Source organism: Coregonus clupeaformis, chromosome 14, assembly GCF_020615455.1.
Source record: "Coregonus clupeaformis isolate EN_2021a chromosome 14, ASM2061545v1, whole genome shotgun sequence".
Taxonomy (NCBI): Eukaryota; Metazoa; Chordata; class Actinopteri; order Salmoniformes; family Salmonidae; genus Coregonus; species Coregonus clupeaformis.
Window position 1 is genome coordinate 5,487,701 of NC_059205.1, and position 23,536 is coordinate 5,511,236.

A 23,536-nucleotide genomic window follows, 5' to 3' on the forward strand; every position below is an offset into this window, starting at 1 on the left:
AACTACAATGACGCACAACTGTACTGCTTTGCGGCCATTGTTTTTGCCGCAAAGTGAGGGGCTTTTAGTTTTACGACGTACTTGGAAAATTGGAGACTAAAGGCAACCTGGAAACGTCCTAGGAAATATATTAAAACGCATTAGTTGGTTATACAAGTCGCAGTTGAACAAACATGAATTCTATTGCAACGACTTGTCCTAAAGTTTCTCTTTCCAATGGCCTGCAAATTCCAATTCTTGGACTAGGTAAGATTTAAAAACAATCTATGATAAGAATGTTCAAAAGGTGCCTTTATTTTACATCACGGGCAACCTTTTAACGAGAAATGTAACATAGGTGACGATTTTCAACTATGTTTACCACTGTGCTCAGGAGTCAGTTAATCCATAGATATACTGTATGGAATTACTCCGATGAATTTCTGCTGAAACATTGCCACGTTGTGTCAAACTAGCCTACATAGATGATCGAATTCATGCTAGAACAGTCAGTCAAGAACACAACCTCAAAATTGTATAAGTATAAGAGGGAGTCATGAACTGAATATGAAAACACCACAGACCAGTGTGAAAGAATTGGGGTTCTCAATAGTGGCTAAACAAAAGGTTTTGTAGATCAGTAATCAGTGTGAATGAAGAGACGCAGTAGCAGTAGTCCACAGAGGCATCCTCTCGGGTTCCCCTGTTATTTTTTCTGCTCTGTGAAAGAGCTGGACTGGTGAAAGTAGTCCACAGAGGTATCCTCTGAAAGAGCTGGACTGGTGAAAGTAGTCCACAGAGGTATCCTCTGAAAGAGCTGGACTGGTGAAAGTAGTCCACAGAGGTATCCTCTGAAAGAGCTGGACTGGTGAAAGTAGTCCACAGAGGTATCCTCTGAAAGAGCTGGACTGGTGAAAGCAAACATCCGGTAAGTAGGCCTATCCTCCAAATTGCTCTCATCTTATGTTGTTTATATGAGTGCAGATGAAGGAGAAGATGCTAAGGGAGAGGGAACCACCTCAGACTATTGAGATGGCACCAATGAAAGGAAGAAGTTTGAAATTCCTGCCAGTAATTCTAAAATCAGGGAAAGTGATATATCTTTATTTTCTTCCCAAGGAACATCGCATGACGGCGGGTATTCACATGACGCCGTGTTGTACGCGCTCCGGGAGTGTGGCGTGCGGCACATCGACACAGCGAAGCGTTACGGCTGTGAGGAGCAGCTGGGTAAAGCCGTGCGGGAGAGCGGAGTACCACGGCAAGACCTATGGCTTACAACCAAACTGTGGCCCGGAGAATACGGCTATACCGCTGCCAAAAAGGCCTGCCGCGACTCGTGTTCCCGCCTAGGGGTGGAATACCTCGGTAAGGCTCAGGACTATAGTTGAGTACTTTTTACTGATCTATTAGATAAAGTGTTCAGACCTTTTTGATCTAATAGATAAGGGAAACTTATTCAGACTTTATTGAACCAGGTCAATTGAAAACCAGTTCTCATTTGCAAGAGACAATGCCACAACAAGATTATCTCCCCCTACTCATACCAAAGCTTGTCCACTATAGGTTAAAAAAAAACTGCTTTCCTCTCACCCTCCCTCTCTTTTCACTCTCACCCACCTTGGTGGAATGTCTACCGTCTCCTTGCTCTCCCTCTAATTGTATCAATCCTCTTTTTTCCCCTTATACCTCCCCCCCTCTCTCGCTCTCTCTCTCCCCGTCTCTCCCCCCTCTCTCACTCCCCCCTCTCTCCCCCTCCCCTCTTTCACTCTCCTCTCTCCCCCTCCTCTCGCTCTTTCACTCTCCTCTCTCGCACTCCCTCCCTATCTCTCTCGCACTCCCTCCCTATCTCTCTCGCACTCCCTCCCTATCTCTCTCCATCTCTCACCCCCCCTTCTCTCTCTCCCTCTCCCCTCCCATTCTCTCTCTCCTTCTCCCCTCCCCTTCTCTCTCTCCCTCTCCCCTCCCCCCTCTCTCTCTCAGACTTGTACCTGATGCACTGGCCAGACGCCATGGTCCCAGGAAGGTCCAATAGGGAGGTCAGGGTGGAGACCTGGAGGGCCTTGGAGGAGCTGTATAAAGAAGGTGACACATAGAAAACATTATTACTTATAGCATTCTAGTCACACACCGTGTTATAAGCCTATAGGATGCTGCGTAGGTCTCTTATCTAGAGTATCTCTTCTCTCTCGGTGAACGCGAGGCAGGGCTGTGTCATGCCATCGGTGTGAGTAACTTCCTCGTCTCCCACCTGCAGGAGCTGAAGGAGGACTGTAGTGTGGTGCCTCACGTCAACCAGGTGAGTGATGCATTGGCTGCGTTTCATTCCACAGTCCCTCCTGCCCTAGTTCACTCCCTGAATTATCTGAAAGGACTGGATGGGGTGATGACAACATGGATGAAACGAGTTGTAGCTTCCTGTCCAGTGACCACCTATTCATCTTAGCTCCGTGACGGGGAGTGAACGAGGGCAGAGAGTAGGCGATTGATATTTGGAATGAAATGAGGCCAGTGTATCTGTGGGACATGACCTAGAACCTACATTGGCCCTTCAGTTATAAGCGAGAGGAAAGGACAGACGGAGTGATGTCACTTCCCCCCCTCTCAGGTGGAGTACCACCCGTTCCAGCAGCCAGAGGAGTTGGTGGAGTACTGTCGCCAGGAGGGCATCGTGTTCGAGGGCTACTGCCCCCTGGCCAAGGGGCAAGCTCTCAGCCACCCCACCATCCTCCAGCTGGCACACAAGTACGCCCGCACGCCCTCTCAGATCTGCATCCGGTGGAGTGTACAGGTACCCCAACTCTCCTGATGGCCACCTACAGTGTCTTCAGAAAGAATTCACACCCCCTTGACTTTTTCCACATTTTGTTGTTACAGCCTGAATTCAACATTTTATTAAATTTAGATTTTGTGTCACTGACCTACACACAATACCACATAATGTCAGTGTAATTCAGTAGCGGTGCGTGGGTAAAATCACTGGGGAAGCCAAGCCAGAAAAAAAGCAATTTTACCACCTATGTGTTGTGATAATTGCGTTGTTTGCTCTATGACCTGTTAGTTCATATGCCTTGCCATCGTGATGTATAGGCCTAAGGCCTGGACAATAACAAGACACAGTGGCAGAATAAATTCAACCACACCTTTGTTTCATCACAGAACCGGAGAGCAACCTCTATCCGGTGAAGTCCACAAAGCATATTGCATGTAAACAAACAGTTACATGACCTACATGCATTGTTTCCCAACCCTGGTCCTCCGTTACCCCCAACAGTACACATGTTTGTTGTAGCCCCGGACAAACACACCTCATTCAACTCATTGAGGGCTTGATGGTTAGTTGACAAGTTGAATCAGGTGTGTTTGTCCAGAGTTACTGTTGGGGGTACTGGAGGACCAGGGTTGGGAAACACTGACCTACCGCATGGTCAAGCAAGTACATTTTTCAAAGATTTTCGGACTACTAAACTACTATTGATTTAGAACCACGGCGAATTACCGCAAGTCGCAAAGAAAACGGGCGCTGCCTCAACTATTCCAGCACCATTTCAACTTCAACATCATCTAATCACCTAAGCTTAGTCTAATACAGTCACAACTAAAAGATTCCAAAAACATTTTAGTCCAATCAACGTAAGCTAAATATCATGTGGCTGTCCATGGTTGTGTGTGTGTGCTTGTGCGTAAGTAGAAAAAACATGACTCACCTCGTGTAGAGAAACGCTAATGCCATCCTCTTCTCTTTCATGTTGATGAAACGGTCTTTGACTCTGTCATACAGAACACACTTTTATTTTTTGTTGTCTTGCTCGCTAGCCTAACTTCCTGGCCAACGATACGCCAGGCCAGCTAGTTAACATTAGCCTAACGTTACTACATCTAGCTACATGTTGAACTTCCATCCTCTCAGACCAGGGGCAGAATGTATGAATTTATGGTTGGATCAAAATCGTAGTTATAATCTTGGGCCAATACGGAGAATTAAGTAAAACCACAAGGCCAAATCCCTATCTCCATCCATGGCTAATTTAGGAAAGGGCCAATTTTAGCTAGCTAGCTAGCCACCGGAGGACAACGAGATACAACAATTCAAGTTTTTTCTGTCAATTACGTTTGTCTTCTGATGTGGTGTGAAGCCTAATCCAAACTGGCTTCCCTTGACACTTTTCCTTGGTGCGCCAGGACCATTCACAGCTGAGCTCACTCAGTTTAGCTCAACGCTGTTTGGCTATTATTTTTTACATTATCAAGGGAGGCCAAATGCTTGCTGGCTTCCCATGCAATCAGTGCTATGGGCGGTGACAATGTCATTCTCTTTTTTGACAGCATCAGATAGATGGCCTACACATACTGAGACAGCGGGGCGCTGTTTCTCCGGTGAGATACATTCAGCCTTTTGCCAATTGAAGAACATTTATGAAACACAGAGAGGAAAGATAAATTATTGTTATGTTTTTAAATTGGTCAATACCCTTAGCGTCCATGAATATGCGCCACTGGTAGAATTATGTTTTTAGAAATTTTACAAATTAATTAATAATGAAAAGCTGAAATGTCTTGAGTCAATAAGTATTCAACCCCTTTGTTATGGCAAGCCTAAATAAGTTCAGGAGTAGAAATTAGCGTAACAAGTCACATAATAAGTTGCATGGACTCACTCTGTGTGCAATAATAGTGTTTAACATGATTTTTAAATAACTACCTTCTCTGTACCCCACACATTCAATTTAGTGGAGGCTGCTGAGGGGAGGACGGCTCATAATAATGGCTGGAACGGAGCGAATGGAATGGCATCAAACACATGGAAACCATGGAAACCATGTGTTTGTATTTGATACCATTCCACTGATTCCACTCCAGCCATTACCACGAGCCCGTCCTCCCCAATTAAGGTGCCACCAACCTCCTGTGATACAATTATCTGTAAGATCCCTCAGTCGAGCAGTGAATTTCAAACACAGATTCAACCACAAAGACCACGGTGGTTTTCCAATACCTCGCAAAGAAGGGCACCTATTGGTAGATACATTTTATCCCTTTGAGCATGGTGAAGTTATTAATTACACTTTGGATGGTGTATCACTACACCCAGTCACTACAAAGATACAGGCGTGCTTCCTAACTCAGTTGCCGGAAAGGAAGGAAACCGCTAAGGGATTTCACCATGAGGCCAATGGTGACTTAAAAACAGTTACAGAATTGAATGGCTGTGATAGGAGAAAACTGAGGATGAATCAACAACATTGTAGTTACTCCACAATTCTAACCTAATTGACCGAGTGAGAAGGAAGCCTGTACAGAATACAAATATTCCAAAACATGCATCCTGTTTGCAACAAGGCACTAAAGTAGTACTGCAAAAAATGTGGCAAAGCAATTAACTTTTTGTCCTGAGTACAAAGTGTTATGTTTGGGGCAAATCCAATACAACACATTACTGAGTACCACTCTCCATATTTTCAAGCATAGTGGTGGCTGCATCATGTTATGGATATGCTTGTAATCGTTAAGGACTGGGGAGTTTTTCCGGATAAAACCTCCCCGGAATGAAGCTAAGCACAGGCAAAAACCTAGAGGAAAACCTGGTTCAGTCTACTTTCCACCAGACACTGGGAGATGAATTCACCTTTCAGCAGGACAATAACCTAAAGGTCAAATCTACAATGGAGTTGCTTACCAAGAAGACAGTGAATGTTCCTGACTGGCCTAGTTACAGTTTTGACTAAAATCTGCTTGAATATCTACGGCAAGACTTAAATGTTTGTCTAGCAATGATCAACAATCAATTTGAAAGAGCTTGAAGAATTTTGAAAATAATAATGGGCAAATATTGTACAATCCAGGTGTGGAAAGCTCTTAGAGACTTCCCGGAGGACCTGAGCCCTAGGACCATACCACAGGACAACCTGGCCTGATGACTCCTTGCTGTCCCCAGTCCACCTGGTCATGCTGCTGCTCCAGTTTCCACTCTTCTGCCTGCGGCTATGGAACCCTGACCTGTTCACCAGACGTGCTACCTTGTCCCAGACCTGCTGTTTTCAGCTCTCTCTCTCTACCGCACCTGCTATTTCAACCTCTAAATGCCGGCTATGAAAGCCAAGTGACATCTTGGAGAAAAATCTTCCTTTAATGGCCATTTACTGTTATAATCTACACCTGGCACAGCCAGAAGGGGTCTGGCCACCCTTCAGAGCCTGGTTCCTCTCTAGGTTTTTTCCTAGGTTTCTGCCTTTCTAGGGAGTTTTTCCCTAGCCACCGTGCTTCTACATCTGCATTGCTTGCTGTTTGGGGTTTTAGGCTGGGTTTCTGTATAGCACATCTGCTGATGTAAAAAGGGCTTTATAAATAACATTTAATTGATCGCTGCCAAAGGTGGTTCTAACATGTATTGACTCAGGGGTGTGAATACTTATGTAAAATTAGATATTTATGTATTTCATTTTGAATATATTTGCTAAAAATGTCCAAAACATGTTAGACATGGAGTATTGTGTGTAGATGGGTAAAAAAAACAATGTTTTATCCATTTTGAATTCAGGCTGTAACACAACAAAATGTGGAATAAGTATGAATACTTTCTGAAGACACTGTATGTCCCACAAACCCCCTCAGATACACCTTGTTTGTTATTACTGTACCTGATCCAAGACCGCCCGACCGCTGTGCTATTATTACTGTACCTGATCCAAGACCGCCCGACCGCTTTGCTCTCGTTTCTCTCTTCACGATGGCTATTATTACTGTACCTGATCCAAGACCGCCCGACCGCTGTGCTCTCGTTTCTCTCTTCAGGATGGCTATTATTACTGTACCTGATCCAAGACCGCCCGACCGCTGTGCTCTCGTTTCTCTCTTCAGGATGGCTATTATTACTGTACCTGATCCAAGACCGCCCGACCGCTGTGCTCTCGTTTCTCTCTTCACGATGGCTATTATTACTGTATTCATGAACAGACATGGGCGCCTGACTTTGTCTGAAAGTGGGGGTGCAATTTAAAAAATATACACTACCAGTCAAAAGTTTGGACACACCTACTCATTCAAGGGTTTTTCTTTATTTTTTAAATGTTTTACATTGTAGAATAATAGTGAAGACATCAAAACCATGAAATAACACATGGAATCATGTAGTAACCAAAAAAGTGTTAAACAAGAACTTTGAACGTTTCTTCAAGTGCAGTCGCAAAAACCATCGAGCGCTATGATGAAACTGGCTCTTATGAGGACCGCTACAGGAATGGAAGACCCAGAGTTACCTCTGCTGCAGAGGATACGTTCATTAGAGTTACCAGCCTCAGAAATAGCCCAACCAATTCTATATGGCACTTTGCAAAGTAGCCTAAGCAGAAAATCAAAGAGATTCAATTATTGCAAAACTGCAGCTTGTTGTTGGAACACATATTTCCCTACTTCAATCAACCAGTCCATTTTGAATTTGTGATAAAACTGTCCTAATGTAGCTTGTGTACCCCATCAGTTACACTGAACAAAAATATAAACTCAACATGTTAAGTGTTGGTCCCATGTTTCATGAGCTGAAATAAAAGATCCCAGAAATTTTCCATACGCACAAAAACCTTATTTCTCTCAACTTTTGTGCACAAATTTGGTTACATCCCTGTTAGTGAGCATTTCTCTTTTGCATTTTAACATATTTTTTTTTTTTTTACATTTTAGTCATTTAGCTACCATAAGCCACCTCCAAGGTAATTTGAGAGAATTTGGCAGTACGTCCAACCGGCCTCACAACCACAGACCACGTGTATGGCGTCGTGTGGGCGAGCGTTTGCTGATGTCAACGTTGTGAACAGAATGTCCCATGGTGGGGTTATGGTATGGGCAGGCATAAGCTACGGACAACCAACACAATTGCATTTTATCAATGGCAATTTGAATGCACAGAGATACCGTGACGAGATCCTGAGGCCTATTGTCATGCCATTCATTCGCCGCCATCCCCTCATGATAATGCATGGCCCCATGTCGCAAGGATCTGTACACAATTTCTGGAAACTGAAAATGTCCCAGTTCTTCCATGGCCTGCATACTCACCAGACATGTCACCCATTGATCATGTTTGGGATGCTCTGGATCGACGTTTACGACAGCGTGTTCCAGTTCCCGACAATATGCAGCTACTTCGCACAGCCATTGAAGAGGAGTGGGACAACATTCCACAGGCCACAATCAACAGCCTGATCAACTCTATGCGAAGGAGATGTGTCGTGCTGCATTAGGCAAATGGTGGTCACACCAGATAATGACTGGTTTTCTGATCCACACCCTACCTTTTTTTTTTAAGGTATCTGTGACCAACAGATGCATATCTGTATTCCCAGTTGTGAAATCCATAGACTAGGACCTAATGAATTTATTTCAATTTACTGATTTCCTTATAAGAACTGTAACTCAGTAAAATCGTTGAAATTGTTGCATGTTGCGTTTGTTTTTGTTCAGTATAGATCCGTTTGTATAGGCATTCATGTCTGTAAGCCTAATGAGAGCGTGTGTGTAGAGGGAGCGGTCAGAACACAAGAGGGGAAAAGGGAATTTGTGGAGAAGAACTGCTTTTGTTGTGCCCCGGAACTGCGCATGTAGGCAGATTTTAAGTTGTTATCACCATTATTTATTTGTCTCATACACATTTGATGCAACGAGAGTAGAAATGGCTTATTTGGTCGATATTACGGTCGATATTACTTACCAAGCAAAGAAGAGCTGTTTTATCGAGGTACAAATATCCTGTGCTTTTTCATTTTGCACATAGGCACATCCAGACACAGCTTGGCTACATTGTAACTGCGAAGCGTATGGGGCTCAGCCAGGACTGTTACTTTTGTGACGGAATGAAAACATTTTAACAATGTGATTTATCCGAGTGATGTTAGGAAAATAGATGTAAAAAATGCAGAATGGTGTTAAATGCCTGTAAACGGCTTGGGGAGAAAAACAAATTCTCACTGATTTAATCATGTAATATTAGCTACCGGACATGCAGTTTTTTGCAAAGGTCTTTTGGTAGGCTGATGGAAGGCTACTCAGAGTCAGTGGGAGAATTGCATACTCCAAGTCCTCTCTTCTTCTCAAAACCCATTGGATTAGACTAGATTACACTTTATTTAGTCACATGCACAGGGTCGCAGATATAGTTGCAGTGTGCAGTGAAATTCTTTAGCTCCGAGCTCAGTGTAAATGAAACCAGGGGGAGCAGGTAGACTAGTGGCTAGTGGTGCCTACTCAGCAGCCTGATAGTCTGGGGGTAGAAGCTATTGGCCAGTTTGTTAGTGTTTGTATACTGCCCGCGTCTGAGTGATGGAAGCGGGGAGAACAGGCTGTGGCTCGGGTGGCCGAGGTTCCTGATGATCTTCTTGGCCTTCCTGCGACACCTGGTGTTGTAGGTGTCCTGGAGGGCAGGCAGTGAGCACCAAATGGTGTGTTCGGCTGAGCGTACCACCCTCTGTAGAGCCTTGCGGTCAGCGGCGGTGGAGTTGCCGTACCAGGCTGTGATGCAGCCCGACAGAATGCTCTCTATGGTGCTCCTGTAGAACACTGTGGGCCCTCGGAGACAGGCTGAATTTCTTCAGCCTCCTGAGGTTGAAGAGTTGCTGTCGTGCCTTCACCACGGTGTCCGTGTGGTTTGACCATTTCAGCTCCTCGAAATGTGTACGCCGAGGAACTTTACCACTTTTTTCTCTCTCCACGGCGGCCCCGTTGATGAGGATGGGGCGTGCCCAGCCTGGTTCCTCCTGAAGTCCACAATCAGCTCCTTTGTTTTGCTGACGTTGAGGGAGAGGTTGTTTACCTGGCACCACACTGTCAGAGTGCCAACCTCCTCCCTGTAGGTCGTCTCATCGTTGTTGGTGATCAGGTCTACTACTGTCGTGTCGTCAGCGAGCTTGATGATGGAGTTGGAACTGTGTGAGGTCACGCAGTCATTGGTATACAAGGAATATAGGAGGGGACTGAGGACGCACCCTTGTGGGGCCCCCATGTTGAGGATCAGTGTGGAGGAGGTAATGTTGCCTACCTTCACCACCTGGGGGAGGCCCGTCAGGAAGTCCAGGACCCAGTTTCATAGGGAGGAATTCAGTCCCAGGGCCGTGAGCTTTGTGGTGAGCTTAGAGGGCACTATGGTATTGAAGGCCGAGCTGTAGTCAATGAACAGCATCCTCACATGCATTCCTTTTGTCCAGGTGAGTGAGGGCAGTGCAATGGCGATTGCGTCATCCGTGGATCTGTCGGGGCGGTAGGCGAATTGGAGAGGGCGAGTGTGTCGGTAAGTGAGGAGGTGATGTGGTCTTTGACTAGCCTCTCGAAGCATTTCATGATGACGGAATTGAGTGCTACGGGTCGGTAGTCATTCAGTTCAGTTACTTTCCTTTTCTTGGGCACAGGGATGATAGTGGACATCTTGAATCAGCTGGGGATAACGGCCTGAGCTAGAGAGAGATTGAAAATGTCCGAAAACACAACAGCCAGCTGGTCTGCACTTGCTCTGAGTGCGCAGCTAGGAATGCTGTCTGGGCCGGCATCCTTGCGAGGGTTAACACGTTTGAATGACTTACATCTGTCCTCCGTGGAGACCATAAGCACGTTGTCCTCAGGGGCTCTCCTCTGTAGCTCAGAGTAGTTTTGCTCGAAGCGTGAGAAAAAGGTGTGACGTGACTGGCTTTATTTTTGTAATGCGTGATCGTTAGAAGCCCCTGCCACATACCCTTCGTGTCCGACCTGCTGAATTCCTCCTCCACGTTGTCCCTATACTCATGTCTCGCCATCTTGATCGTATTTGTACTGTTTAACCGGTCACCTTGCCCTGTTTATAAGCAGCATCTCTCTCCTTCAGTTTCCCGACAAGGCTGCAATTAATCCACGGTTTTTGATTCGGATAAGTTTTGAAAGACACCATCAGTATCACATAATCTATGCATTTTTTGATGAATCCGGTGACTGAGTCTGTTTATTCATTGATGTTATCCCCAGAGGCGACCCGGAAAACATATTCCAGTCCACGTAATCAAAACAGTCTTGGAGTATGGATTCTGATTGGTCAGACCAGCGGAACCTCCCTCTTGTGTCCTTGTTTGTAGGAGGGGAGGAGCAAAATGGATTCATGGTCAGAATTTCCAGAAAGGAAGACGGGACATGGCTTTATACCCATGTCGCGGTGGAGAGTTGGACAATGTGTTGATAATAATTCGGGAGCACGGTTCTCATATTACTTTTGTTATCCCCTCTAACCTTCTACTCCAATGGGTTTGAGGAGAGAGGATACGAGCAATTGAGATTTCAATCCAGAGGCTACGGAGAAGCCTAATCAGACGTGCCTGTGCTCATCATGGCTCTGACAGGCAAAGTGAAATGACAAAATGTGCTCGTGGTGCACGCCTCTCAAATGACATGTAGCAACACCCTGAGTGAATCAACGATACAAATGTAACAGCACAACAAAATAGATGAACTATTTTCTTTTGCAGGTGTCTTTTCGTTTTAAACACCAGTGGTGCAGCTAGTGTTTTCTAACTGCACTGAACCAAAACAGTGGTGCGCGGAAGGGAAGCAAAACTTTCCAATGGGCAAAACCATTCATCTTGAGGCGACGGGGGGGAGGGGATGCAAAATGGAATCTGTTAATTATTATATAATATATTAAATGGACATATCTATTTTTTTTTTTGACAAATGACCTAAAAAATATTACTGATCATTGAAAATGACAAATTACTCAATGGATCATAATAGTTTTCTAGTAAAAAAAGTGGGGGTGCGAAAACATACACTTGCGCCTCTATTTTGAATTACTTTTCAACGTTCCACAGTTACTCGTTCTTATGAAAATGTTTTCCTTATTATACTTTCATGATTAAACACTGTAAATGCAAATCTTTATTTAATGGCGTGGCATGTTTGTCCTCACACTGCTTTGTTCCCCTTCCCTCTCAGAATGGAGTTGTCACCATTCCCAAGTCCACCAAAAACGAGAGGATCCTGGAAAACTGTCAAGTGAGTTGGATTTATTTACAAGAAGACAGAAAAAGGAAATTGTGTGCATGTTTTAGTTTAGTTCTGTTTGCGCATGTGTTGAAGTAGATATAGATAAATCTAATATTAAAAAGACAGTTCACCCCAAATCGTATAACTTTGAGATGATATAGGCTCTAGGAGAACCCCATTGTTTTGGGTTAATCAATGCCAACGTGAGTCTGTGAAGGCTGAAAAGGGACATTTGGGTGTACTGTTACTTTAAGACTCAATAAATATGTCAAACGATAATCACAAGCTCAAGAATGGATCCTGTCACATGGTCCTGCCCCAGCTAAAAGGACACGTATCATCTCTATCAAACCACCATGTTTGTCCTCTCAACTTCCACCCCTCCACCTCCCCCCCCCTGCTGGTCCTGGCTCCTCCCACTCCCAGGTGTTTGGGTTCCATCTGGAGGGGAAAGACATGGCGGCACTGGGCAGGTTGCATGATGGGAGACACGTGAGCTGGGATCCCACGCGTGTGGAGTGACACAGGTGCAGCATGTGTTCACCATCACTGCTTCTGTGGATGGAATAGCAGAGAGCTGAAGCTCTGCTAACTTTCTTTATTTAGTAACTCTCTTCTTCTTACTTTCTGCTATTTTCCCCTGGCTTGCAATCTTCCACCCTACAAAGTGTATGCCCGATCTTTTGATTATCATTTCTCATATTTGCACACAACGTTATCACCTTTTTTCCTTTCGCTTGAGCACAAACCCTTTTCATCTGATTTCATGTATATATTTGGACCTTTGGCTGCACATATCTTGGCTTGCTTTTAGTTGGTGTGTGTGTACTCTGTTCAGTATGTGAATGGCTGCTTAGTTAAGAGGTAACTAAGCAGAAAATGAATGGCCGTGCCTCAAGTCAAAAGTATGATGTCACTCATAAGTGTGTCTCCCCTCAGGTCTTTGGGTTCTCCCTCTCAGATGAGGACGTGGATCTCGTCAGGAGACTTCACAGTGACATGAAGCTCATTCATCTCAGCTACCCACTCTGGAAAGGATCTTAAATACAAACATTTTTTTTTTAGAAATTAGATCCGTGTGTGCATGGCTGTGAATAGGAATGGTGGGTGACTCTGGTGCTTCAATCAGAATAGTGAAATCATAGTTGCTGCTAGCCTCACCCAAACTGCCTTACTTTGAGAAATTAGTGCCTATCCTTCTAGTTGTGACTGGGAGGATACTTGTTAACGTCATTGAGTTATATAAAATCAGCGGTTACTGTATGCCTAGACACAACATTGCCTTAATCCACTGGTCCTTAAAGGAATAGTTCACCCAAATGGTTGATGTGATTTAGGAAACTGTAGCAAATAAACCAACAAAATATTCCCCAACAGACTTTCTGGGAATATCGAGGTTAAGATTTAAATTGTAGAAAAGGATCCTTCCTCGAGGATATTAATTGTAATTAACCGATCGTGTTGTTGGTCATTGGTTAAATTAATTCCCACAAAGACTTTTAGAGAGGAACGCTGATCATGAGTTCGGTTCAAATGCCTTTTTTATTCATCTCAATGTATCAGTTGCTTTTATAATTGTATTATGCATCTTGTTCATTTGTTTTATTCTTATGCATCTCAAGGTACCGTAATAGTTTCTGCAATGATTACATAAAAAACAAAAAAATCTGTACTCCGTGAGAAACACTGAAATTCTGAATTTGAACCAGAAGGGCATTGTAAAAATCATGAATAACGCACGATAATTTTTCTTGGGGTTTAGGTAAAGAAAAACAATGTAACATCCTTAACTTAAAGAAAACTATCTTGGGTGCTTGGGTTCTCACATGGGTAAAAACTGTATAGCTACACATAGCTGGGTATCCCATGATGCTCTTTGAATAAGATCAGCTGAAACACTTGGAGAAACAAAAGAGGAGAACAACCGCCACTGGTGATAATCGCACAGTTTATTTTAGACAATGTGCTGCCGTGCTTGTCAATTCTGAGTAGTGAAAAACAAAATCCTTCATATTTGACATTTTAAGATGTACACAAATAAAAATGCAACAGATTAAAATGGCCTTCCTGCAGATGTCTTGATTAGAACCTACACCTAGTTACGAGCCAGTAATGTGGTGAATCTCAAATGAAATCTAACACTTATCAAAAGGGAGTTTAAAAGACAACTAAGAACATGAAGCTAGCCGATGTTTCCTCAACAAAAGTTTCAGTTGAAAAGTCTTCCCACAAGCCAAACACTTATGAGGCCTCTCCCCTGTGTGAGTTAAAATGTGTACTTTTAGTTGCGACTTAATGCGACAGCGTACTTTACAGAGGGGGCACGCAAATGGACGTTCTCCTGTATGACTCTGTTGGTGGGCTTTCAGATTACCCTTCGAAGAACATCTTTTTCCACAATCTGGGCAAGAGAATGGTCGCTCTCCTGTATGTACACGTGTGTGTACTTTCAATGCATACTTAGTTCTGAAATCCTTACCACATGCATCACATAGATGCGGTCTGTCAATATGCGAACGAACATGGATGTATAATTTATATTGTTTAGCAAACATCTTGCCGCAAAACCTACACGTGAACCCTTCCCCTGTGTGACATAGCATGTGTGTTTCCAGTTTATTTTTGCTCGTGAACCATTCCTGACAATGGGGACAAGAGAAGACCGGTTTAACTTCTGTAGGAGCGTTCTCATGTACGACGAGATTACGGTGCATTGACCCACAACCTGTTTTCCTGGCCTGATGTCTTGTCAAATCGAATGCTCGACCAAAGCTCCTTGAACATATGGCGCATGTGTGCGGTCCCTGACCCTGTGAGTGACGTCTCACATGCTGAAGCAAGCTTGCTCTGTTAAAGAAAGTCTTATAGCACACCAGACATGTTCTAGAATTTAAAATAACGCCAGTGGGGGGAGCTTTGGAGGTTGTTGGGTTCTGGGGTGATGTGGTATGGCTCTGGGGAATCTCTGTCCCAACTTCCCTTGGAACCAGAGAACTACTGCTGTGTGCTGGATCAACCTCCTCTGGATCCTGGTTTGGATCAACCTCCACTGGATCCTGGTTTGGATCAACTTCCTCACTCCAGTCTTGATGTCCTCTCTGAAAGTTCATTTCCTCACACTTGTTTGGCTGGTGTTTCAGCGAGTCATTTGAGTAGTCAACATCTGTGTTGTAGGACTGAGGGATCTCCATCTCGTTTTCTGCTGCAACTAGTGGCCTCTCTGTCTGGTGTCTTCTAAGGTTCACTTCCTGACTTGTCTTTAACTGCTGCGGTGTGGATTGAGAAGTCCTATTCCTGCACCCCGGACACTTTCTGGAGTCTGGAATGTTTTGACCTGAACACTCGTGTATCCGCAGATCTGATATGCTTGGGAAACTTTCCCCACATTTGATGCATGGGTAAGGATGTACATCATGTTGACATTTTAGGTGTATTCTCAAGTTCGCTGCAGTATCGAACGTTTCATTACACAGAAGACATGTTCTGTAATTACTGGAGGACTGTATCAGAACGGGCAGAGCACTGAAGGCTGTTGCATTCTGTGGTGTGGAACTGGAGGTCTGGGGTATCGCTGTACCATTTTCTACTGCAGCTATGAACTGCTGTTGGTTCCCCTCTTGACACTCATTTGGCTCAAAGGTCACACCGCACAGAGAGCAAGGGTGGCGTTTCTTCGTCTTCAAGCACTCTTTTATGTGTTTCTTCAAATCAGGGTTATTCCCAAAACTTGCCTCACAGTTGTAGCACTGGTAGGGGAGCAGACCATGTACAGATTTCAGGTGCCTTCTCAGCATAAATACATTACAAAGAGTCTTGTGACACACATGACATATTTGTCTGGCTTTGGATGGCTGGAAGGCTTTTGGAGTGTGATGAACATAAGGACCTCTTTTGTTCTGGGGTAAAGTGTCATGGGGGTGGGATATCTCTGTACAATCATCCTTCATAGATGTTGTAGACATGTTATCCTCCTTTAAAGATGCTGTAGACATGTTGTCCTCTTCTGGTTGACCTGCCTCCTCACACACATTCTGCTGATGTGTCAGTAAGTCCTCATGGTGTTCAAAGTATTGTCCACACTGAGTGCACTTGTAAGGGCTCTGCTCGTTGTGAGATCTCATGTGTGCCGTCAAATCCTTTGCTTCGCTGAAAGTCTTTCCACACAAGGAGCATATTTTGACACGCTTGCTTCTTTTAGGCTGCCCTGTAGTAGGGGATGGGTCAGGGGCCAGAGAATTCTGAGGTTGACCATCAGAGGGCTCTTCATTGACATTCCTCTCACTCTTTTGTGATATGACCTGTCCTCTTCTCTGTCCTTGGGATCCCACTTTCAGTGGTGGAGAGACGTCTGACACAGGTAACAGCATATCAGTAATGTCAAGTCTGTGCAGCAGCACTGTCGGCTGACGGAGACGACAGGAAGTAGACAAACTAGAAATGTCCTGCACTTCCTGTTGGCTGCTGTGGCCTTTTCCTTGGATTTTCAGCCCACTGTCAGTTTGAAGGTGGACAAAATATGTATTATTTTTCATCTCTTTGTGTTTTATGTTTTTCGCTGTTTTCTTGTGTCTACACGCTACCTCCAAAAAAGCAGGCTTCACCTCTTTATTCAAAGGCAACAGTTCACTCTCCATGTGTTCCAACAAAGAGGTCATCTCTGGCTCACTGTCAGATGAGACAGGGCTCATACATTTCTGCTCAGGTTCTGATTGGACCTCTGGGTCAGCGATGGCTTCAGCGATCACTAAGGAAGAGAGAGACATTGAAGCGAGGATCTGATTGTCGCCCGAAGACAGAGCTAGAGACAGTAGAAGGAGAAAAGTCTATATTAAAACAAAGCCAAACATGGAAATGTTACAGGCTATCTAAAAACATTCTTTCCTGTCCAAAGTGAAGGGAGGTTCTCTACTAGTAGAGCAGAGACTGTGCGTGAAGTAAAGAATCCTGCACATGCACAGAAGCTTTGGGACCTTTAGCTGTCGGGAAGAGGGGTCCAGAAAAGTCTCATAATCTGATAATGATTTCCTGTCCAAAGTCTATTTCTCCTACCATTGGTGTCTAACATGGAAATGTTACAGGCTATCTGCTAATGATTTCCTGTCCAAAGTCTATTTCTCCTACCATTGGTGTCTACGTGTCCACATGTGTTGTTGTGGTGCTGGAGAAGGGTCTTCAAAGGCTGAGGGTGGGACACACACTGCACACACTCCTCCAGGACAGAGGGGTCAGGTAGGAACCATGATGCAGTCTAATGGAAAGAGAATGGCTTTAAAAAATAGGCAACGTATCCATTTCTATTATAAGACGTTAGCTTGGTACCTGATAAAGGTAATAAGATGTTAGCATGGTACCTGTTGAAGGTAATAGGATGTTAGCTTGGTACCTGATAAAGGTAATAAGATGTTAGCATGGTACCTGTTGAAGGGTTGGTGTTGGAAGCAGCTTCTCCAGCCTGGAGAGGAACTCCCACACCAGAGTCTGCAGTGCTGAGTCATACTTTGGGCCAAATTCCTCTGGAAAAACGCTCTAGGAAACAACCAGGTAGAGGGTTTCAGTACTTTCTGATCTAGACAATGATTTACAATCGCCCGTTAGTTATCAGCTTTTTAGTCACAACACTGACCTGAAAGAAGTGTTCTTTCTCAACTGGGTCTTCCAGCAGAGTTTGAATCAGCTTCCAGAAAGTTAATTCTGATGCCTCCATCTCAGGATCCGAAATCTACAGCAAGTATGGATAGCTCAGTCAATAAATGAAACTAGTCAGCACATAACACCTGCAGAGTGATTCCTTGAGTGCCACTCACCTTGTTGTCCCCATGAGTGATGATACAGGTCTTCATCCTGTTCAGGTGTGGCTGGATGGTCTCAGGGTTGGCTAGGTGATCAGAGCGACACAACTCCAGAACCAGCTGAATGAGTAAAAGTTCAATTTGTTATGAATGCAATTAAATTGGACTGGTGGGTGGGGCCAACAAAAATAGAAAGTGTATTGACTAGGAACCGAACGGAAGCAAATGGGCCCGAAACAGGGAGGGACCCATATGAAAGTGTCAAATAAGAAATTGTCGTTTTTGTTACAAAAACATTTTGCTAAAATAGTACTTTATTAATCCCCCAGAGGGGAAATTTGATTGCACCAGACAATACATACATCACCAATAAATACGCCATTAAAGACACAAAGACGCTAAAAGCAGCACATCAATGAATATAATAATAATAACGATTATTAGGGGGTGCTTATATAGTCCTGTAGTGTGAGGAAATGTTTTTTTTTGCATATCCCACTCCCCCTGAGACGCCCGCGGAGACCTTGGAGCAATTAGGGTTAATTGCCTTGCTCAAGGGCAGAATTAGAGATTTATACCTTGTGGGCTCAGGGATTCGATTCAGCAAACGTTTCGGTTACTGGCGCAACGCCCCTAACCACCAGGCTACCTGCGGCCCCTAAGGGTTTGTGTTAAAAAGCCTCATAGCATATGGTAAGGTACTACGGTGTACACTAATGAATACGCCTCAGGAGATGAGGACTTCTGGCTACTCCCTCTTCACCCATCGCTCACCTGTGCTCGCAGCCCCATGACGAGTTGGACTCTCTCCCTGTAACTCATCATATCAGGGACTATCTCCAAAACAGTGGTGACAAACTCCTCCACCAACCCGTAGTCCATGATGTCTCTCTGCTGAACAACTTGCCATAGAGCTGCAGACACCAGCCGCAGTGGAGGGATCAGGAGACGCAGAGATGATAGAGGAAGAGGGGGACCTACTGTAGGCACAAATTCAGTTAGCTGGATAACAGAGATGACAGGGGGAGAGGGGGACCTACAGTAGGCATAAATTCAGTTAGCTGGATAACAGAGATGACAGGGGGAGAGGAGGACCTACAGTAGGCATAAATTCAGTTAGCTGGATAACAGAGATGACAGGAGAAGAGGGGGGAACCTACAGCAGGCACAAATTCAGTTAGCCGGATAACAGGAGAAGAGGGGAACCTACAGCAGGCACAAATTCAGTTATTCTATGAAAGAAAAAAAAATCCTTTGCTAAAACTTTGGAAGCTATAGAATAACATGGATATTTGTCAGTGTTATGAGAGGACAGGGTCTTTGTTATACACATGTCATTCCTTAAGAACGAGCTACTATATTACATTGAAAATCAAGTGCTATTTCCATGTGAAAATGCAATTACTTTGTTTAACTAGCTAGCTTCGTTTTTGTTGGTGGCACATCTTTCACAACGTGTGGCTAAACTGTATAATAGCTAGCTAGCTACAGTCCCTCACGTATTTAATTCAATACAATAGCTAACTAGCCGAGAAGGGCACTGCATACCTTCTTCAATCAGGATATGGTGTTTTTGCATTTTGAGCGTTCAGTGCCAGTATAATTGGATTCAAAATAAAATTATGTGAGCTTTGTTCGTGGATGAGTTTCCTTCTTTCTTCCTTCCTTTTTTAAACGTCACTTCCGGTATTCGAATAAGAAATCCTTCAAAATAAAAGCGCACCTTTGACTCAGGTTTCGATACCGTCTCTGGTTTGGTTTGCACACAGTCATAAAACCCCAAAGAAGAAGAAAAAACTGAAATTTCTAGTCGCTGACATTGTTATAATAAACAAATGTAGTTAATTAATTAATGTAGTAAATAATTAATTAATGAGGGAAACATTATAATAAAGACTTAAAGATACATTTTCAGACCAATAACCACAAAACACAATATTGTAACGATTATGCAGAGAAAAGTTAACCTATCCCAGCCACATACACCCTTGATCAACAGACATTCACACATTATCTTGTGTCTTTCATAATTCACGTGTACAAGTGTCAGCCATAGAAAACAAAAGAACAGTGTAAACAAGGTAACTAACGAAATGTTATATTTCAGTAGCCTCACTCCTATCGTGTGATTTAAATGTACATTTTAGTAAATTAGCAGACGCTCTTATCCAGAGCAATTAGGGTTATGTGCCTTGCTCAAGGGCACATCGACATATTTTTCACCTAGTCGGCTCAGTGACTCGTACCAGCAACCGTTCAATTGCTGGCCCAACGCTGTTAAGCGCTAGGCTACCTGCCGGCGAAAGTACCTTGACACCACAATGAAACTGACAGTTGATTTATGATACTGTATGTTCATTCATACTCTGGGGCGTGTTCAGCAGGACACGTTTTGGAACATACAGATATAAATATGTTATATAGAACAAACATGCCTCTCCGACATGGAACAAGAAATCATGTAGGCTCTATTCATGACATTTCTATCTGCAACGTTAGAGAACCTTTGGCAACTGAACGTGACCCTGATCTGTCTACTGCAGTGTTTCTTAATGCTGGTCTCGGGACACAAAGGGGTGCACATTTTAGTTTTGCCCTAGCACTACACAACTAATTTAAAACTCATCATCAAACTTTGATGATTTGAATCAGGTGTGTAGTGCTAGGGCAAAACTAAAATGTGCACCCCTTTGTGTCCCGAGACCAGCATTAAGAAACACTGCAGTAGCCAGATGCAGTAGACAGATGAGTTTTAGTTGCCTAACAACTAAAACTCTACTGCCACCTAGTGGCTGTTTTCACACACATATTAATTGTTCTTTGATTTGAGTCAAATGCGAAGTGAGACGCTCAACTCCCGCTCAAAAGCTGTCCGCGTGAGAAGACCTCGTTAAGCAGACCAAGTGTGGATTTTTTTGTATGGAGATCTATGAGTGTCGAATTTGGTCAACAACAAAAATGTAATTGCTAATTTGCTATGTGACAATTATTTGATTGAACAGAAGTTTCATAGTGGACACACGTGGCATTCTGGCAACTTTGAGAAAAACTATTTTATATCAGAGTTGTGTCCATTGTTCACACACGTATCTGCTCTCTCATTGGCTAGAAAGTTCCCACCTGATTTCGCCTTGTCCCGCCTGTCTTCTGCCTTTGCGGACATGTATTTCCATTATTAGAACAGTCAGTCAACTATCTTGTCAATATAATAGATAATCTTTGTTCGAGTTTATTGCGTACCCTGCCCTGAACCTAAGACAGTCACTAGTCGGCTACCACCCGGTAGTCTACCTACCCTTCACCTTAGAGACTGCTGCCATATCTACATAGAGTCATTGAACACTAGTCACTTTAATCATGTTAACATACTGTTTTACCCACTGTAGGTTTTCACTCCAACTCCGGTTGTAACTAACCGGATTCTTATCAACCAGCTAATTATTAGAATCAGGTGAGCTAGATTAGGGTTGGAGCAAAAACCTACAGGACGGTAGGTCTCCAGGAACAGGGTTGGAGAGCCCTGGTCTATACACACCTTTATATTAATATACTGTCCATACAGACCTTTTCTATTCATCTACTGTCCTACAGACCTTTTCTATTCATATACTGTCCATAATGTCTATACACACCATTCACATACATATATATTTATATTCCGGACTCTGATATGTCTTAATTTCTTGTTCTTTCTTTTCTTCTTCTTGGATTATGTGTGTATTGTTATTGTATTGCTAGATATTGCTGCATTGTTGGAGCTAGAAACATAAGCGTTTCCCTGCACCAGTGATAACATCAGAAAAACTGTGTACACGACCAAAAAAACGTTGCTTTGGTGTACGGGTATGTGTCAAAATAGCCACTAGGTGGCAGTAGAGCTCTACTTGTTAGGCAACACAGATCAGAGTATGAATTACAGTTTTTCTCAGTCGCTTTGGTGCATTTCTTAGATCAAAAGTGCAATTCTTGATACTACTTGTACAAATTCCAAATCATCTAGTCACTTGTGCACATCATTAAAGCAATTTCTTATTCCTTTGAACAAATTGCAATTGCTTTTGTACATATTGCAATTGATAATGTACAAGTGTCAGCTTTTTTCCACATTTTCAATTGCTCATGTCATGTTGATCAAAATATAGTAGATGGTTCTCTGTTGAATAGTCTTACCCCTCAAAACATCTAGGCATTAGTTCCTTGCGTAAGCCATTACATGCAAAATTGTTGAACTATTTGTCATAAACTGTCAAGCATAGTTTTACACATTTCTATTAGACCTTTTGTACAAAAACGTAAATTGCTGAATCGTGCAGGTGAAATTAACCCTCACTCATGAAGGAATGTAAAGTGTTAGTTCAACCAACAATCAACCAGTTGTCTAAATTGCTCAAAGGTGCATCTCATGAAGAATCAATTGGCAAGCATATATAGACAGACCACAACACAGAGTTGCAATTTTCCAATAATGGATGGACCAGGAAACGAACAGGGTCAACAGCCAAGAGGAGGAGGAAGAAGAGGAGCAAGGATGCGTGGTGGAAGGCAAAACAGAGGAAGAGGCAGAAGAGGACATAGGCGCATATCTGATGACATAAGGGCCACTATTGTAGACCATGTTGTCAATCATGGCCTTACAATGGCTGAGGCGGGTCGAAGGGTGCAGCCGAATATTGGGAGATCAACCGTGTCCTCAATAGTACAAACGTTTCGAAGAGAGAACAGGTATGTCCACCAATGTACAGTGCACTGTTACTGTATATAAGCAGTATACTGTATACTTCCTACAATGCTTCATATTACAGTAGTCCACTTGTATTTCACAGCATACAGAAATATACTCTATACAGATACATACTGCACCTTACATGCACCCACCTGTATGTTTTACAGTAAAATGTGTGTTCGCATAGTTTTTGTCTATGTGAAAGTGTGCGATGCATCACTGCATTTTTCCACACATAGGACTGCAAGATTACCTCAAACCGGTGGCAGAGGACGCCTTTTCACACCTCAACAGGAGGAGGCTATTTGCACCATGGTCCGAGCAAACAATGCCATGAGACTCAGGGAAATACAAAGGACCATTATAGAAGACAACGATGTCTTTGAAAACATCCATACGGTTAGCATCTCAACCATCGACAGGGTGCTGCATAGAAACCAGATGAGTATGAAACAGCTGTACCGTGTACCATTCCAAAGGAATGAGGACAGAGTTAAGGAGCTACGGTACCAGTATGTACAGGTAAAACATATATCTATGTAACTACTTTACAGCAACATTTTATAGTGTTACATAGTACAGTAAGCATAAACTGCACACATTTCCATTGCTGTGGAAGGAACATGCAATATACAGTGGGGAAAAAAAGTATTTAGTCAGCCACCAATTGTGCAAGTTCTCCCACTTAAAAAGATGAGAGAGGCCTGTAATTTTCATCATAGGTACACGTCAACTATGACAGACAAAATGAGAATTTTTTTCCCAGAAAATCACATTGTAGGATTTTTTATGAATTTATTGGCATATGATGGTGGAAAATAAGTATTTGGTCAATAACAAAAGTTTCTCAATACTTTGTTATATACCGTTTGTTGGCAATGACACAGGTCAAACGTTTTCTGTAAGTCTTCACAAGGTTTTCTACACACCGTTGCTGGTATTTTGGCCCATTCCTCCATGCAGATCTCCTCTAGAGCAGTGATGTTTTGGGGCTGTCGCTGGGCAACACAGACTTTCAACTCCCTCCAAAGATTTTCTATGGGGTTGAGATCTG

General features: G+C 43.4%; 2 protein-coding genes across 7 annotated transcripts; one reads left to right on the forward strand and one right to left on the reverse strand.

Moving 5' to 3' along the window:
* Positions 1-66: 66 nt before the first annotated feature.
* On the forward strand, positions 67-14,032 carry zgc:110366 (uncharacterized protein LOC550476 homolog). 4 transcript variants are annotated; one of them, XM_041895615.2, is made up of 8 exons: positions 67-246; positions 1,099-1,365; positions 1,963-2,064; positions 2,187-2,278; positions 2,588-2,770; positions 11,920-11,979; positions 12,397-12,497; positions 12,910-12,995. In XM_041895615.2, exons 1-7 carry the CDS (start codon positions 174-176, stop codon positions 12,490-12,492), a joined length of 873 nt encoding a protein of 290 aa, XP_041751549.2. In that variant the 5' UTR covers positions 67-173; the 3' UTR covers positions 12,493-12,497; positions 12,910-12,995. The 4 variants fall into 4 exon arrangements, with proteins under 4 accessions (XP_041751549.2, XP_041751551.2, XP_041751547.2 ...); XM_041895617.2 differs by having other exon boundaries at positions 1,099-1,347; XM_041895613.2 differs by lacking the exon at positions 12,397-12,497 and having other exon boundaries at positions 12,910-14,032.
* LOC121581642 (gastrula zinc finger protein xFG20-1-like) lies at positions 13,902-19,410 on the reverse strand. 3 transcript variants are annotated; one of them, XM_045224639.1, is made up of 7 exons: positions 19,308-19,410; positions 18,534-18,736; positions 17,775-17,879; positions 17,594-17,689; positions 17,386-17,496; positions 17,092-17,218; positions 13,902-16,768 (listed from the first exon to the last, which is right to left on the reverse strand). In XM_045224639.1, the coding sequence occupies exons 1-7, from the start codon at positions 19,336-19,338 to the stop codon at positions 14,139-14,141; spliced, it is 3,303 nt and encodes a 1,100-aa protein (XP_045080574.1). In that variant the 5' UTR covers positions 19,339-19,410; the 3' UTR covers positions 13,902-14,138. The 3 variants fall into 3 exon arrangements, with proteins under 3 accessions (XP_045080574.1, XP_045080575.1, XP_045080573.1); XM_045224640.1 differs by having other exon boundaries at positions 13,902-16,714; positions 18,534-18,739; XM_045224638.1 differs by having other exon boundaries at positions 18,534-18,739.
* Positions 19,411-23,536: the final 4,126 nt, after the last annotated feature.